The 12,101-nt window shown below is 39.3% G+C and overlaps 2 protein-coding genes across 3 annotated transcripts; one reads left to right on the top strand and one right to left on the bottom strand.

Moving 5' to 3' along the window:
- Window positions 1-2,410: 2,410 nt before the first annotated feature.
- ttc9 (tetratricopeptide repeat domain 9) lies at window positions 2,411-5,336 on the bottom strand. Its single transcript, XM_079527640.1, has 3 exons — window positions 4,497-5,336; window positions 3,966-4,148; window positions 2,411-3,275 (listed from the first exon to the last, which is right to left on the bottom strand). Exons 1-3 carry the CDS (start codon window positions 4,993-4,995, stop codon window positions 3,193-3,195), a joined length of 765 nt encoding a protein of 254 aa, XP_079383766.1. The 5' UTR covers window positions 4,996-5,336; the 3' UTR covers window positions 2,411-3,192.
- A 1,125-nt stretch (window positions 5,337-6,461) lies between these two features.
- On the top strand, window positions 6,462-11,871 carry med6 (mediator complex subunit 6). 2 transcript variants are annotated; one of them, XM_079528578.1, is made up of 8 exons: window positions 6,462-6,586; window positions 8,519-8,678; window positions 8,889-8,980; window positions 9,572-9,654; window positions 10,133-10,241; window positions 10,443-10,558; window positions 10,654-10,681; window positions 11,004-11,871. In XM_079528578.1, the coding sequence occupies exons 1-8, from the start codon at window positions 6,565-6,567 to the stop codon at window positions 11,132-11,134; spliced, it is 741 nt and encodes a 246-aa protein (XP_079384704.1). In that variant the 5' UTR covers window positions 6,462-6,564; the 3' UTR covers window positions 11,135-11,871. The 2 variants fall into 2 exon arrangements, with proteins under 2 accessions (XP_079384704.1, XP_079384703.1); XM_079528577.1 differs by having other exon boundaries at window positions 10,133-10,253.
- Window positions 11,872-12,101: the final 230 nt, after the last annotated feature.

Genomic DNA, 12,101 nt, shown 5'->3' with positions numbered 1-12,101 from the left:
ACATTATACCTGTATTTGTCTGTGGCTCTTTCAGAATGGCTTGTATCACACTTTTGGGTCCCCAAGCCAACCAGTCAGTTGAGAAACACTGTCCTAAAGTAAAAGGGAACATTTGTATTTGTAAATGATCTGCCTCATGAACTTGTTAGAGGAGTGGAACATTGATTCATGTGTGTTATCTAAGCAACTGACTGCATGAGTCTTGAATGGCACACGTTTGTAGCAGGCCCTGGTGGCATGTGAAAGTAATTGTTTTGCCTATTTATATTTGTATTCATTTGGTGCATTGTATTTAATTTATTGGAGATTTATTTTTCTATTTATTTTGTTGCCTTGATTTTTTAACATATTATTGCTATTCACAGATATTTTTTGAGATTGTTATCTCGCTCCCAACGTAATGGTTGGATTCATTTATTTATTCACGTTTCTGTTCTTGGTTTGGGTCAAAATATAATTTTATATCTTGTCAAAGCAGTGTGTGCATGAAGCCTCCAACTAAGTTTAAAGGCCCATGATACATTAGATTTTATAACGGCAGTGAGAATAGCCTTAATTCAATTCAACAGTACTCTACCTTCACATTGACTTTATATAGTTTCCATATGACTTGTAATTTCCTTTTCCATGTTTTTTGTTACTGTCATTTCCTCCAAATTCTCCACGGGGGATAAGAAATGGTTTAAGCTTTCTTCTGGAGTAAGCCCATACAGCAAAAATATATTTAATGTTCCAAATTATATGGTACATATACACTCCGTATATGGTAGAGAATATAGTTTTGACAGGCCTAAAGATATTACAAGTTTATTGGTCAAATATATTGGTATTGGTTTCCAAAGTCCAAAATATATTTTGAAAAACACTTTTTGGCCAGTTATTTATGAAACATGAAAATGTATTTTTATTCACTTAATACATTATCAGACAATGTTTCAACTTACTATATGGTCTTCATGAGACATTGTTATACATTAATATCTGAAGTCCTTATAGTAGGCCGAAACGTTATATCAGTTTTTAATGTAAGTGAATAAAAATAGTTTTAGCTACTGTGAGCAAGAGCTGTGCCTCTTCCATATCCTAAGAATTTATATATTTTTGGGCTGAGACCTGTTCATCACCTCTCTTCCTATCTAAAAACATGTACAGGTATGTTTGTATATGGACCAATCCTAAGTCAAATAGTATTTGCAAATACTTTTTTGTTTGTTTTAATATTTTAGAGTACCAGATAGGTGGGTTTTCGCACTTCAGGGCAACTCATGTAGTCACTGGTAAGTTGTTGCACAAAAGTACAGTAAAGTAAATATAACTATTACTGCGATTGTCACAACTTTCTTTCGAAATGAATTGTCCGTTGTGATAAAAACCCACCCATGGTATCCCATGCAAATTAAAGCTAAACATAATGGCCAAAACAGATTTTCGATGGACACGTGAAGGATGCTTATTAACCTTTGATTTCATTTTCAAACATCCAAGTGACCTCTCCACCTGGAATATTGCATCCACTGAGGTTTAAGCTGTCAAAATTAACCCCATGTAAGTGAAGAACTAATGTACATGTCAATGTGAATGCGTTTTCTTATGAGTGTGGAAAATATGGTAATGCTTGATCTACAACACAGTAATGTAAGGGTACTAGTTGAAACAAAGCACTCCCTACCAGGTGTATCTAATATGGTAGTGTAACTGAAAATATTACCATAAATAAGCTGATCTTATCTTTGCTGAAATTGACAATATTTCAGGGTGGGAAAATATGCTGTTATCGACTTGACTTGTATTTGCACTGGAACACTGATTTGATTAAAATCACAGTAAGCAATTCAACAGTTAATGCTATAATGGTTATTTCTTGAAGCCCCCTTCCCCACCAGGTAATTCAACAACCATGCTCTCTCATCTCTCTTATGAAATTCACATGTGGATATCTCTAATATGCATTAGAAATAAATCTTGGGCAATAATGTACCCTAAATTTGTGGAAAGATAATTGATTGACTGCCTCTGTGAAGTTACACTGCAGAGCTCAAGACCATGATGCTAGGGAGGGCAGCGATTCAGGAGTCAACTCCAGAGTTGGTGTTGGCTAGCCTAGTCCACACTATAGCATCGCATCACATCACAGTTTATTATCCAGTCTCACCATGGCAACTACCAAGAGAAATCAGTATAAAACCTTTTAAGCAGCTTGAGCTCACTGCTATATCTTTGTGCTTTGAAACAGCCCACCCCCTTCCTACAGGATGATGACTAGATTGCATCATCTTCTTCACATCAGACAGAACTACACATGTAGGTCCATTGTACAGCCTTTGATGAAGAACATAGTTATTCAAATGTTGAGAAATTTGATAAACGCTAAATATTTAAATGCTGGTAAGAAATGCAACATGAAAGGTAATCAATCAATAAACACCTTTATTAGACATATACTTTGACAATAAACTTGAACATATTGTTTGTTGATATATGCTGTGAATGAAGTGCTTCTTCTGGCATTTATAAACAAGACACAATTAGCTTGGCTCTTGGTCAAATGTTCTTGCCATTTCTATAAAGTAGCCTATATACATTTTTGTGATATGTCTCTTAAATCCATACTGCAACTGTTTACTTGTGATGTTACACCCACACTCACTGTAAGTTAAAAGTTAAAGCACCTTTTTACCCAGATGTCATCTTTTATCCAGATTTGCTTTTTTTATATGTAGTGTAATGCATGTAATACTAACATGATTGTACATTAGCTTATAGGTGGTGGTGGCTGTTAAACAGTTAAACTGTGCCACTAAAAAGACATCTTGTGCGAGGGTAGGTGCTAAGTTACAGTTGCCTACACGCATGCTGATTTTTTTTTTTTGTTGCTCCTGTCTCAACTATCACAAGTGTTGGCCTGTTTGTGCAATGTTTTGCCTGGCAGTGCATCAGACTTGTTTGTAATAGATTAAACACACTTGGAAAATACTTGTACTGGACATTTTTGCAGAAACTCTATATATATATATATATTTAAAAATAATAATTGTGTCAAGCACACAAAGTAATGGTGAAATCACTTAATTGGCGAAAAGTTGCTGTGCAAGGCAAAAGCAAGCATAATATCTATTTTAACACCATGACCTTGGATGATGGTGCGTAAGGTTTGGGTGAAACACAGTAAGGGTTAAAGTCATCAGACAGTGTTTATGTTGCTTCTTTCTTTTCCTTTTGAGCATTCCGGCGAATCTTCATCTCTGTCAGCTGAATGTAGCGGATTACATTGGTGTCTGTGAAACAAATACAGGAAGAGGTTGACTGGGAATCTGGGATACAAACTGTGTCATGGCAGGGCTAAAGCCTGATTCATACTATCTTGAATCTACAAGCTCACAATGCGTCGCGGCCCGTGACGCATTGTGATCGCGACCCGCAAATCTGATTTGCGGGTGAGCTTGTATGCAATGCTTTGTGTGATGCTTTCTGAGATTGTAAATGTGTTTTAATGAGAAAAAAAGAGGACAAAATAACTTTTTTACATTTTCATCATCTATGATAATAAATATTGGGATGCCAGGGTTATACTGGTCTGGTATCACATAGCACCTTTCCAGCACCTCTATCTATCTCTAGCTATCTGTCTGTCTGTCTGTCTGTCTGTCTGTCTATACCTATCTATCTCAGACTAGGAATCATGGGGCCCCTGACAAGATGTAACACTACCCCCGCACCCACTCCAGTGCAACAAATTGCAGTGTTATCTTTTTTATTATTATTATTCTTACTGTTGAAGCGTATAAAGCTGTAAGAGAGCCTTGGTCTGCTGTTTTATTTACACCTACATACCTTCAACTGGTAAATCAACACAACATCGCTGAAAGCAAAGGCTCAAATGCACTATATTTCCCTGACCCACTTTTAGGCCTCCACCCTCACAAGTGACTATATAGTGTTCGCTGTGAAGCAGTATCAAATCTGACCTGAAGGTTCCTGTTTATGTGACTCCTTGAGGTAGTAGAGGGCCTTCTGGAAGTCACCGAGGTGGTAATAAGCCACACCAGAGCGGTACAACGCTTTGAAGTGGTCTCCCTCCTTGCGAAGGACTTTTAGACAGTACTCCTTCACACGCTCATAGTTCACCAGCTCCATCTGTAAGAGGCATGCTTGGAGTAGGAAAGAGAAGGCAAAAGGTGTTGATATAATAATATAAATCCTTATTTGAATGCCATTGAAAAATAGGCTGTATCATGTATGCACTTAAATCGAATTCACTCATACACAAAATTACTAGTTAATTTCTCACAACGCCAGACACAGCATCCAGATGATCCAAAAACATCAAAAACTAAAGTGAGATGAGGTGGATCAGGCGGGTGAGGGACCAGCCTGAGAATGAGAATGAGTCATACTGTGTTATGAATTATTCATGACTGCTGGAGTATTTCCCAGAAATCTACTCTATTGAAAAGAGAACCGCAAAAAAATAAAAGAAATAGGTGTTATTTAGCTACCCGCCAAGCTGTTGTAACACTCCAGCTCGGCATTTTCCATGGCACCCTTCTGCTCATCTGTCAGCGAAGTGGACTTGCTGATGTTCTGGAGGAGGGAGGATGGGGATTTGGAGCTGGTATCTGGATCTCCCAGAACCCTGCATAAGCCCTTCATCTCCAGCAAGGCGCGATGATACTTGCCAATCGCCTCCCTGTACTTCTTATCCTTGTAGCATTGGGTGCCTTGGGTCTTGAAGTCGAGCGCTCGTTTCACGGCATCCGCAGGTTCGTGTGACGGTTGTTTCAGCATCGATCCACCATGATGTTGCCGTTGTTGCTGCTGCTGCTGTTGGTGGTGGTGTTGTTGTCTTGCATCTCTGGTCCGGCTACTGCTGCTGCTCGGAGGCTGAGCGCACTGCTGGAGGAGCCGTGGGTTTCCACCGACGCTTTCTGTGCGACTGACTGTGCCACCATCCGCGTTCGATGTGCCATCGCGGCCAGTCTGGCTTACACTACTCATTTTCGACAACCTTTCGTCTGTTATTGTTAAATGAATAATGTTGCTGCCCTTACCCCAAAATGTTATTTTTTGTATTTAAAAGACTCGCTCACCGACCGCATTCTCTTGCGCATAGATGTTCATTCACGACGACTGCACGATGTCGCAACTACGTCTTCTGTTTGTGCGCATGAAGCCCTAGCTCTCTCCTTATATCCCCCTATTTTTTCCCGTGGCGATCCGATTGGTTCTTTATTATAGGCTATGCTGCCTTAACGCTCAAGGTAGGCCTAGGCTATGCCTGGTCTAGTCTAGTCTATCGCGCAATCTCTCTTTTTTATCGTAATCTGGAGGAATGCAGCCATCTGTAGATGAATGCATCAGATAAAGACCAAGCGGGCTGCCTCAGGGCGCAGGCTGTTTTGGACTGACTCAACCCTTCGGTCCCCAACCAGTTGACAGCGTATGACGTCATTTATACAGCGCATGATGTCATTAAAACAAGAGTTTATATGGGGTAATGCTCGGGTAATGCTGAACATGCACCATGCACGTACCTTATTTAAGGCTGCTGATTTTCTCGTCTAAGCTCCAACAACAACGGCCACCACCTGCTGCATAATATGCTATAGCCTACGCCAGGTTTTATTTATTCAGCTATGTCCTATCTGTGCTGTCAGTGTCACTCGTCTCAACCGAATAGTGAACTGCAGCTGTTTGGGTGTGTCTTGATGTGGAATTCTAACGATCTCTGGGGCAAATGCTGCCGACCAAAAAAAACTTTCCGGTGCTGAATAAATAGGGGAGGGAATGGGAATGCGAAAGGAATGATGTATGATACAAATATGAAAGCTTAAGTTGTTTGACATAGCCATTTCTTTTGCCCGTATAGCCCGCATTTAAAGTATATAGGCTGACATCCAATTCAGTGAGAGAGGAAAATGGCTTTATTGGTCCATATCATGGCTTAATTGCTTGGCAAATATTAAAAACACAGGTGACCAAGGATTTTGGAATTCACAATCATTTTTAATCCGATATTATATTTAATATTGTATCAAATAGGCTATAGGATCATTTATAAATAATACACAGAAAACTATAATAGGCTATATGACAACAACCTGTAGGCTAATAACTGGCGCAGTTTTTCCTTTGTTTTGCCGTTATGGGTACCCACATTGGGTTATTGTAAATATTTTTAGATGATGTAAAATCACACCCGTGTGAAGTGAGGGGCGCTAATATATTAAAGTCTAACTCGATCATGTTGATTAGGTTAGGTGATGTAATGGTGATGTAAAACAAACGGTGACAAAACAAACATTAAATTCTCTTTATTGTTAATAGCATTTAATGTTTGTGTTAGGGACAAGATGATGTACATTTTCCCTTCATTGTCAATGGCGTTTTTAAAACAAACATTGAACTAAAAACAAACATTTAAACCTTTGTATAAAAAATGTGACAAGCAAAATCAAGGTGTATTTCCCATGAATTTGCATCCCCTCGATCCCCTTATTAGGTTACGCCACCAAACTGCGACGCAATGATGATTACGTAATTTCTCTGCGACAACTTGTTTACATCATGGCGTCGGTGGATTTGAGAGGTACGGGATTCCATTGTTTCCATTGTTAATGCAAATTGCAAACATATTACAGCAGGTTTGAATTCGCTACTAATATATGATGATGTGACAAATGATTTAAGTATCAATCGAGGGAAAGCAGCTGCCTGGCTAAATATATGCTACACGCCGCGGCCGATACCGTAGAGTAGAATAGCCTCATTGGTAACCCCCCACCCATCCCCATCGCTGTTGTGTGAAATGAAATGAAATGAAATGAAATGAAATCTATATTTACCCAGGGTATCTGGGCTAAGCTCAAGAACTTGTTTCCAGCCAGGCCCTGCTCATAGAACACATTTCATCGTAGTGGTTGATGCCTTGTTCAAGGGCATTTCAGCGGTGGTAATTTTAACGTGTCGGACGGCTGATTCGAACTGGGAACCTTCCGGTATCTAGACCGCGCCGCTATCCGTTCGGCCACCGCTGCAGCCGAGCCGAGCCGACCATGAAGCTAGTCTACAGCACCACAGCGATGGGGGTCTGTTTTGTTCAACAGAACAGAACTACATTTCGAATTTTCGGCAAATCTACTTGAAACGCATCTCAATTGTGGTCTCTTTTGAAAACGTAATTGATGCCTTTAGCCACGTAATGGTTCCTAATTGTATAGCCTTGGATCAAGACTATCATAGATATTTAATTTATAGTCTGACTTTTACTTTTGTGTCATAGATATGGAAGTAAAAGTCAGACTTGATAAAATACATTGATATAGTCTTGATCCAAGGGCAGGCTACACTTTTTAAAGACCTTTCATACAGAGTGACGGATTAGGCAATGATTCCCATGGCAGATTTCCCTGGCCAGTCTACAAAACGGAATCAATCAACAAATATAGCTGCAAGCAGCGATAAGACGGGACCAATCAATAAGCCCTTAGGCTGCTCAACAGTGCCACTTTAGGTCACCCAGTGCCAGCGGTATTGCAGCTGTTCGTACCCCAAACATACAGACAGACGAGGCATGAGTTATGCCTGTTCAAAGTGCCTGTTATTGCTGCTTGCAGCTATATTTTTTGTACAATTGTTCACATACAAACTTCTCTTCAACTGGAATTTCAGATAATGGTCTATAGATTAGTTTGAGCATTTTTCAAACTTCTCAAAATGGCAGAAAATCTGAGGGCGGAAATTACTGGTCAAAGCGACAGATGTGTTCCACATGAGTCAAGGAAACAAGTGCCATGGCTTTTTATATTGGCCAAATGAGGCATGAGGTGCCTGTTCAAAGGTTTCATTTTCAAACGAGTGCGATAGCACTCCCCTTTGGCCAATTGGAGTAAGTACTATTATTTGGCATGTCGACCCTCTACCATACTGTAAAGTTTCATAAACATGTGTGTGACAATGGATGTATGAATTAGGGCCAGAAGAAGAATTTTCATAAAACTGCGATTTTCATTGGCTCTCAAAACGTTAATTTGTTGTTTCACAAATGTACTCCAAAGTTCACGTGTAGACATTTGCGTGGATTTTGAACAAAGATCCCAGGAGGAGATGGATTTGAACAGTTTTTCATATAATTCAAAATGGTGCGTGATCTAAAGGTCAGAGGTCAAAAGTCAGAACACGAAAGTTGAGATGCATATGTGTATCGAAGTTTTATTGCTGACTGTCAAACGGTTCATGAGTTATGCCTGTTCAAAGTTTTGATTTTCAATTGAGTGCTATAGTGCCACCCTTTGGCCAATGGTCATGGGCTTCGCGTCCTCACCGTTTGGCATAGCCCTCTACCATATTGCCAAGTTCCGAGAAAACCGACTGCTATTTTTGGCGGAAGGAGAAGACGCAGAAGAAAAAAACAGACGAATACTATAAGGGACCAAGAAGTCCCTTATTGTATTTTACAACTTAAAGTTCACGTAATTTGTCCTTCAACATGCTTTGTTGTATTTGTTCTTTCTATTGACAGACAACCTCCTTGGGATATCCTGGGTTGACAGTGGCTGGGTGCCCATTCTCAACCCTGGCAATGTGTTGGACTATTTTTCGGAGAGAAGCAACCCATTCTATGACCGAACCTGTAATAATGAGGTAGTAAAGATGCAGCGGCTAACCCTGGAGCATCTGAAGTAAGATCACAAACAATCTGTTTTTTATTCAGATTTATTATAAACACAGATGCAATATTATGTTCCAAAGTGTAATAAAAAATACAAATAAAAACACTACATCATATTAGATAACCAGCATACGGGCAACATCATTAAATGCCCAAGATACAAGTTAATAATAACCTTACTATAATGTCAGAAGAACCGTGATCTGGTCTTTTTTTCCAGTCAAATGGTGGGAGTGGAGTACATTCTTCTTCATGCTCAGGAACCAATTCTTTATATTATCCGTAAGCAGCAGAGGCAGTCACCTAACCAAGGTGAGCATTGTGCAGCTACCTACAACAAATGCATTAATCGCTGATGCCTGATGTGTTGTGTGTGCTTTTTAAAGTTTTTATTCATGTGTTTTCGATTATTGTTTGGACCCAATGTTTTATACATTTCTCACATTAAAGTAAGTAACTATCTACTGTAACGGATCAGCCAAGTGCAGAGATTCGATGCTTCCTCTACAGACACATACAGATATTTGTGTGTGTGTTTTCTTTGGGAGCATACACAAACGTGGAACAGCCAGTTGCTGCTGCTGCTGCTTGAAGCTCTGCAGTCTGTCAGACATTCCCGAAATAGAGACATTCCAAGTGCTTAACAGTGAAATATAATTATAATAGATAATGTAAAATAAAAAAATAAAAGGCTTCATCCAAAATAAACTATTTTAAGCTATTTAACCACCTTCCTACGTATTTCCCACTACCACTACAAATATTTTTGCTAAAAATTATTGATACATCAGCTATTTTCCCAGAATTTTCTCCCCCGAATAGGGTTCAAGGGGTTAAAGCTCTTTTCAAAGCATTCATTTATTTCACATGTATCTTGTGTTTCTTCTATGTATCCACCCCCAGTGATACCATTTTCTGACTACTACATCATAGCAGGAGTGGTGTATCAGGCGCCAGACCTGGGAACAGTTATTGGTTCCAGAGTGGTAAGAGCTTGCTAGTTGCTATATATTCCATTATGATATAGGCTACTGTATATTTTAGAGGTTCTAGCTCAGTGTTAGGTTTGTGTGAAGAATTCTCCAGTTTTGACTAGTGTCTTGATTGTTTGTTTGTGCTTTGCCAAACAAACAATCGGTGAATAACCTATTAGCCTCGATACCCAGGCTTTTATTTTCATTCACATTCGGCTCAAAAAGAAAAGCCATTGGAAAATATGGCATAGGAAGTGGGAGCCAACTTGTATTTCGGTACAGTGCAGAGGGGCGTCGCTCCAAATTTGGTGACGTCAGTGTTCACTGTTCTCAGCTGTTTTCTACCGGGGAGGGGATCCACCGCCGTGCTTTCGCCAGTACCCGCCCCTCTAGACCAGAAATCACAGACTGGGGCAGGCTATGCAGTATGCACCTATTGACAAATGTAATTCTTCATTTAGCTGACTTATGTAATTCTATATCCTTTTAGCTCTCTGCTGTCCATGGAATTCAATCTGCTTTCGATGAGGCCATGTCTTATTGTCGCTACCACCCCTCCAAAGGATACTGGTGGCATTTCAAAGACCAGGAGGAGAAAGGTCAGCTTGAGGGTTGGTTTAGTTCTAGTGGGCTCTTGTATGCTGTTTTGATGAGCTTTCTTGTATTTTTATTTTTCACCCATCAACCACTGTATGTGCTGTCAGAATCTGTCTTGGTTTTTTTGGTTGTTTATTATTGTCAATGGTAACGCATAACCGAAGAATAATACTACTAGTAAACTAAATCGTGTTTTTCTACAGAAAAAGTCAAACCAAAATCTAAGCAGAAAGAAGAACCCAGTTCACTGTTTCAGAGACAGCGTGTCGACACTCTCCTTTTAGACCTCAGGTCAAAGTTTCCCCCAACATTTTACCAGGTATGTGTTGCACTGACAACAAACTAGTAGTACAGTGAATTTTCTTTCTAGTTTTTAAAACAAGTGTAAATAAATGAGTTTTTGTCTACTTTCAGCCTAAACCTGGTGAGAAGCCTATTCCAGGTATGACCTTTTAAAGTGCTTCATCCACATTCTATTCAGAACATAATTGCTTAATCCATGGTCATTTTGAACTGCTGCTCTGTACTGTTCGATAACATTTTCCAAGAGTTACGTTTGTGTAGTTCAACAATTTTGTATTCATGAATTGTTTTTACTATCCAACTCATGTTCCTATTTACATACTATGGTAGTGCAATAATTCACTTCTGATTCCCGGTTTGCTGAACTCTGAAACGAACTGACAGCCACGTTTGGCTCCTAGTCTAATTCCCAAAGTGACAAACTCCATAAGTCCATGATTTATTATTCCATTGTATTGCAGTTGAGGTAAAGAAGGAACCTGAACCACCTGCTGAAACAGTGAAACAGGAGGAGAGGGAACCAGCCACCAAGTCCTCAGCTCCAGGGCCTCCAAGCAAACCACCCCCTGAGAAACGAGCAAGGCTCCAATGATGACCACCTATCGGTCCTAATACACTTTGAGTGGGGTTGAATGCACTGTAAAATCTTGAGTGATAATTTAACACAGTGTACTAAATATAACCAAATTAACCTTTTGGTTATATTTGTACACTCTGAGTCACAAATGGACACTGATGGTTTTACTGTGTGGGGAGAACATTGTGACTACATTGATGAGCAAGATTATAGTCACGATCATTCCCCACTTCTGACTAAACAGTTGAACAGGCTGAGAGTGGGCTGCCATGTGGTCCAGAAGGTCTCTTTCCTCTTTCCTCTTTTTTCTTTTTTTCTTCTCTAATGAAGAACTTTTTTGTTGGATGATATGCTGACTTCAGCGCCAGTATCGGTTTACTGTTGACATCAGCAGGATTCTTTTGGGGTAATGAATTCAGAGGTCATTCCAATTCCCAGCCTGCTTAACCAAGGGATGTACCATGAAGTTGAACATTAAAAACGTCTTTTTACTTTTCAGATCTATTGCAATACTAAACGACACATAGGCCTACTGTATGTTTATTGATATGGGTCCATTGTCCATACATTTTGACTAGTGTATTATCACCAACTGAGATGTATATCTCATTGTTAATAGTTTTGAGCACTCTGATTTCACAGTTTTTGTATTGCATATGTTGTATAAAAAACGTTTGTCATTTGTAACAGCCTGATGCAATGTGGTCTTGACAGTTTTTCTTCAAATAAATTATATCTAATATTTGTATGAATTGAATTCTAATTTGGTATGAAATTATTGTGGTGGCATAATGGTGTAGCGTTCTTGACTCATAACATAAGCACAACCGGTAGTGTAGTAGTTATAATTGCTTTATCTGTAATTCCAATCATCAGTAGACAGCAGATCAAAATTACCACAAGAGGTCGCCATTTAGCTAAATTTATCAAATTAATTATGATACTCCTAGTCTGGATTTAATATTAATATAATTCTGCCTTC

This window comes from Electrona antarctica (assembly GCF_951216825.1).
Source record: "Electrona antarctica genome assembly, chromosome: 18".
NCBI lineage: Eukaryota > Metazoa > Chordata > Actinopteri > Myctophiformes > Myctophidae > Electrona > Electrona antarctica.
This window is presented reverse-complemented; position numbering and strand designations above follow the sequence as displayed.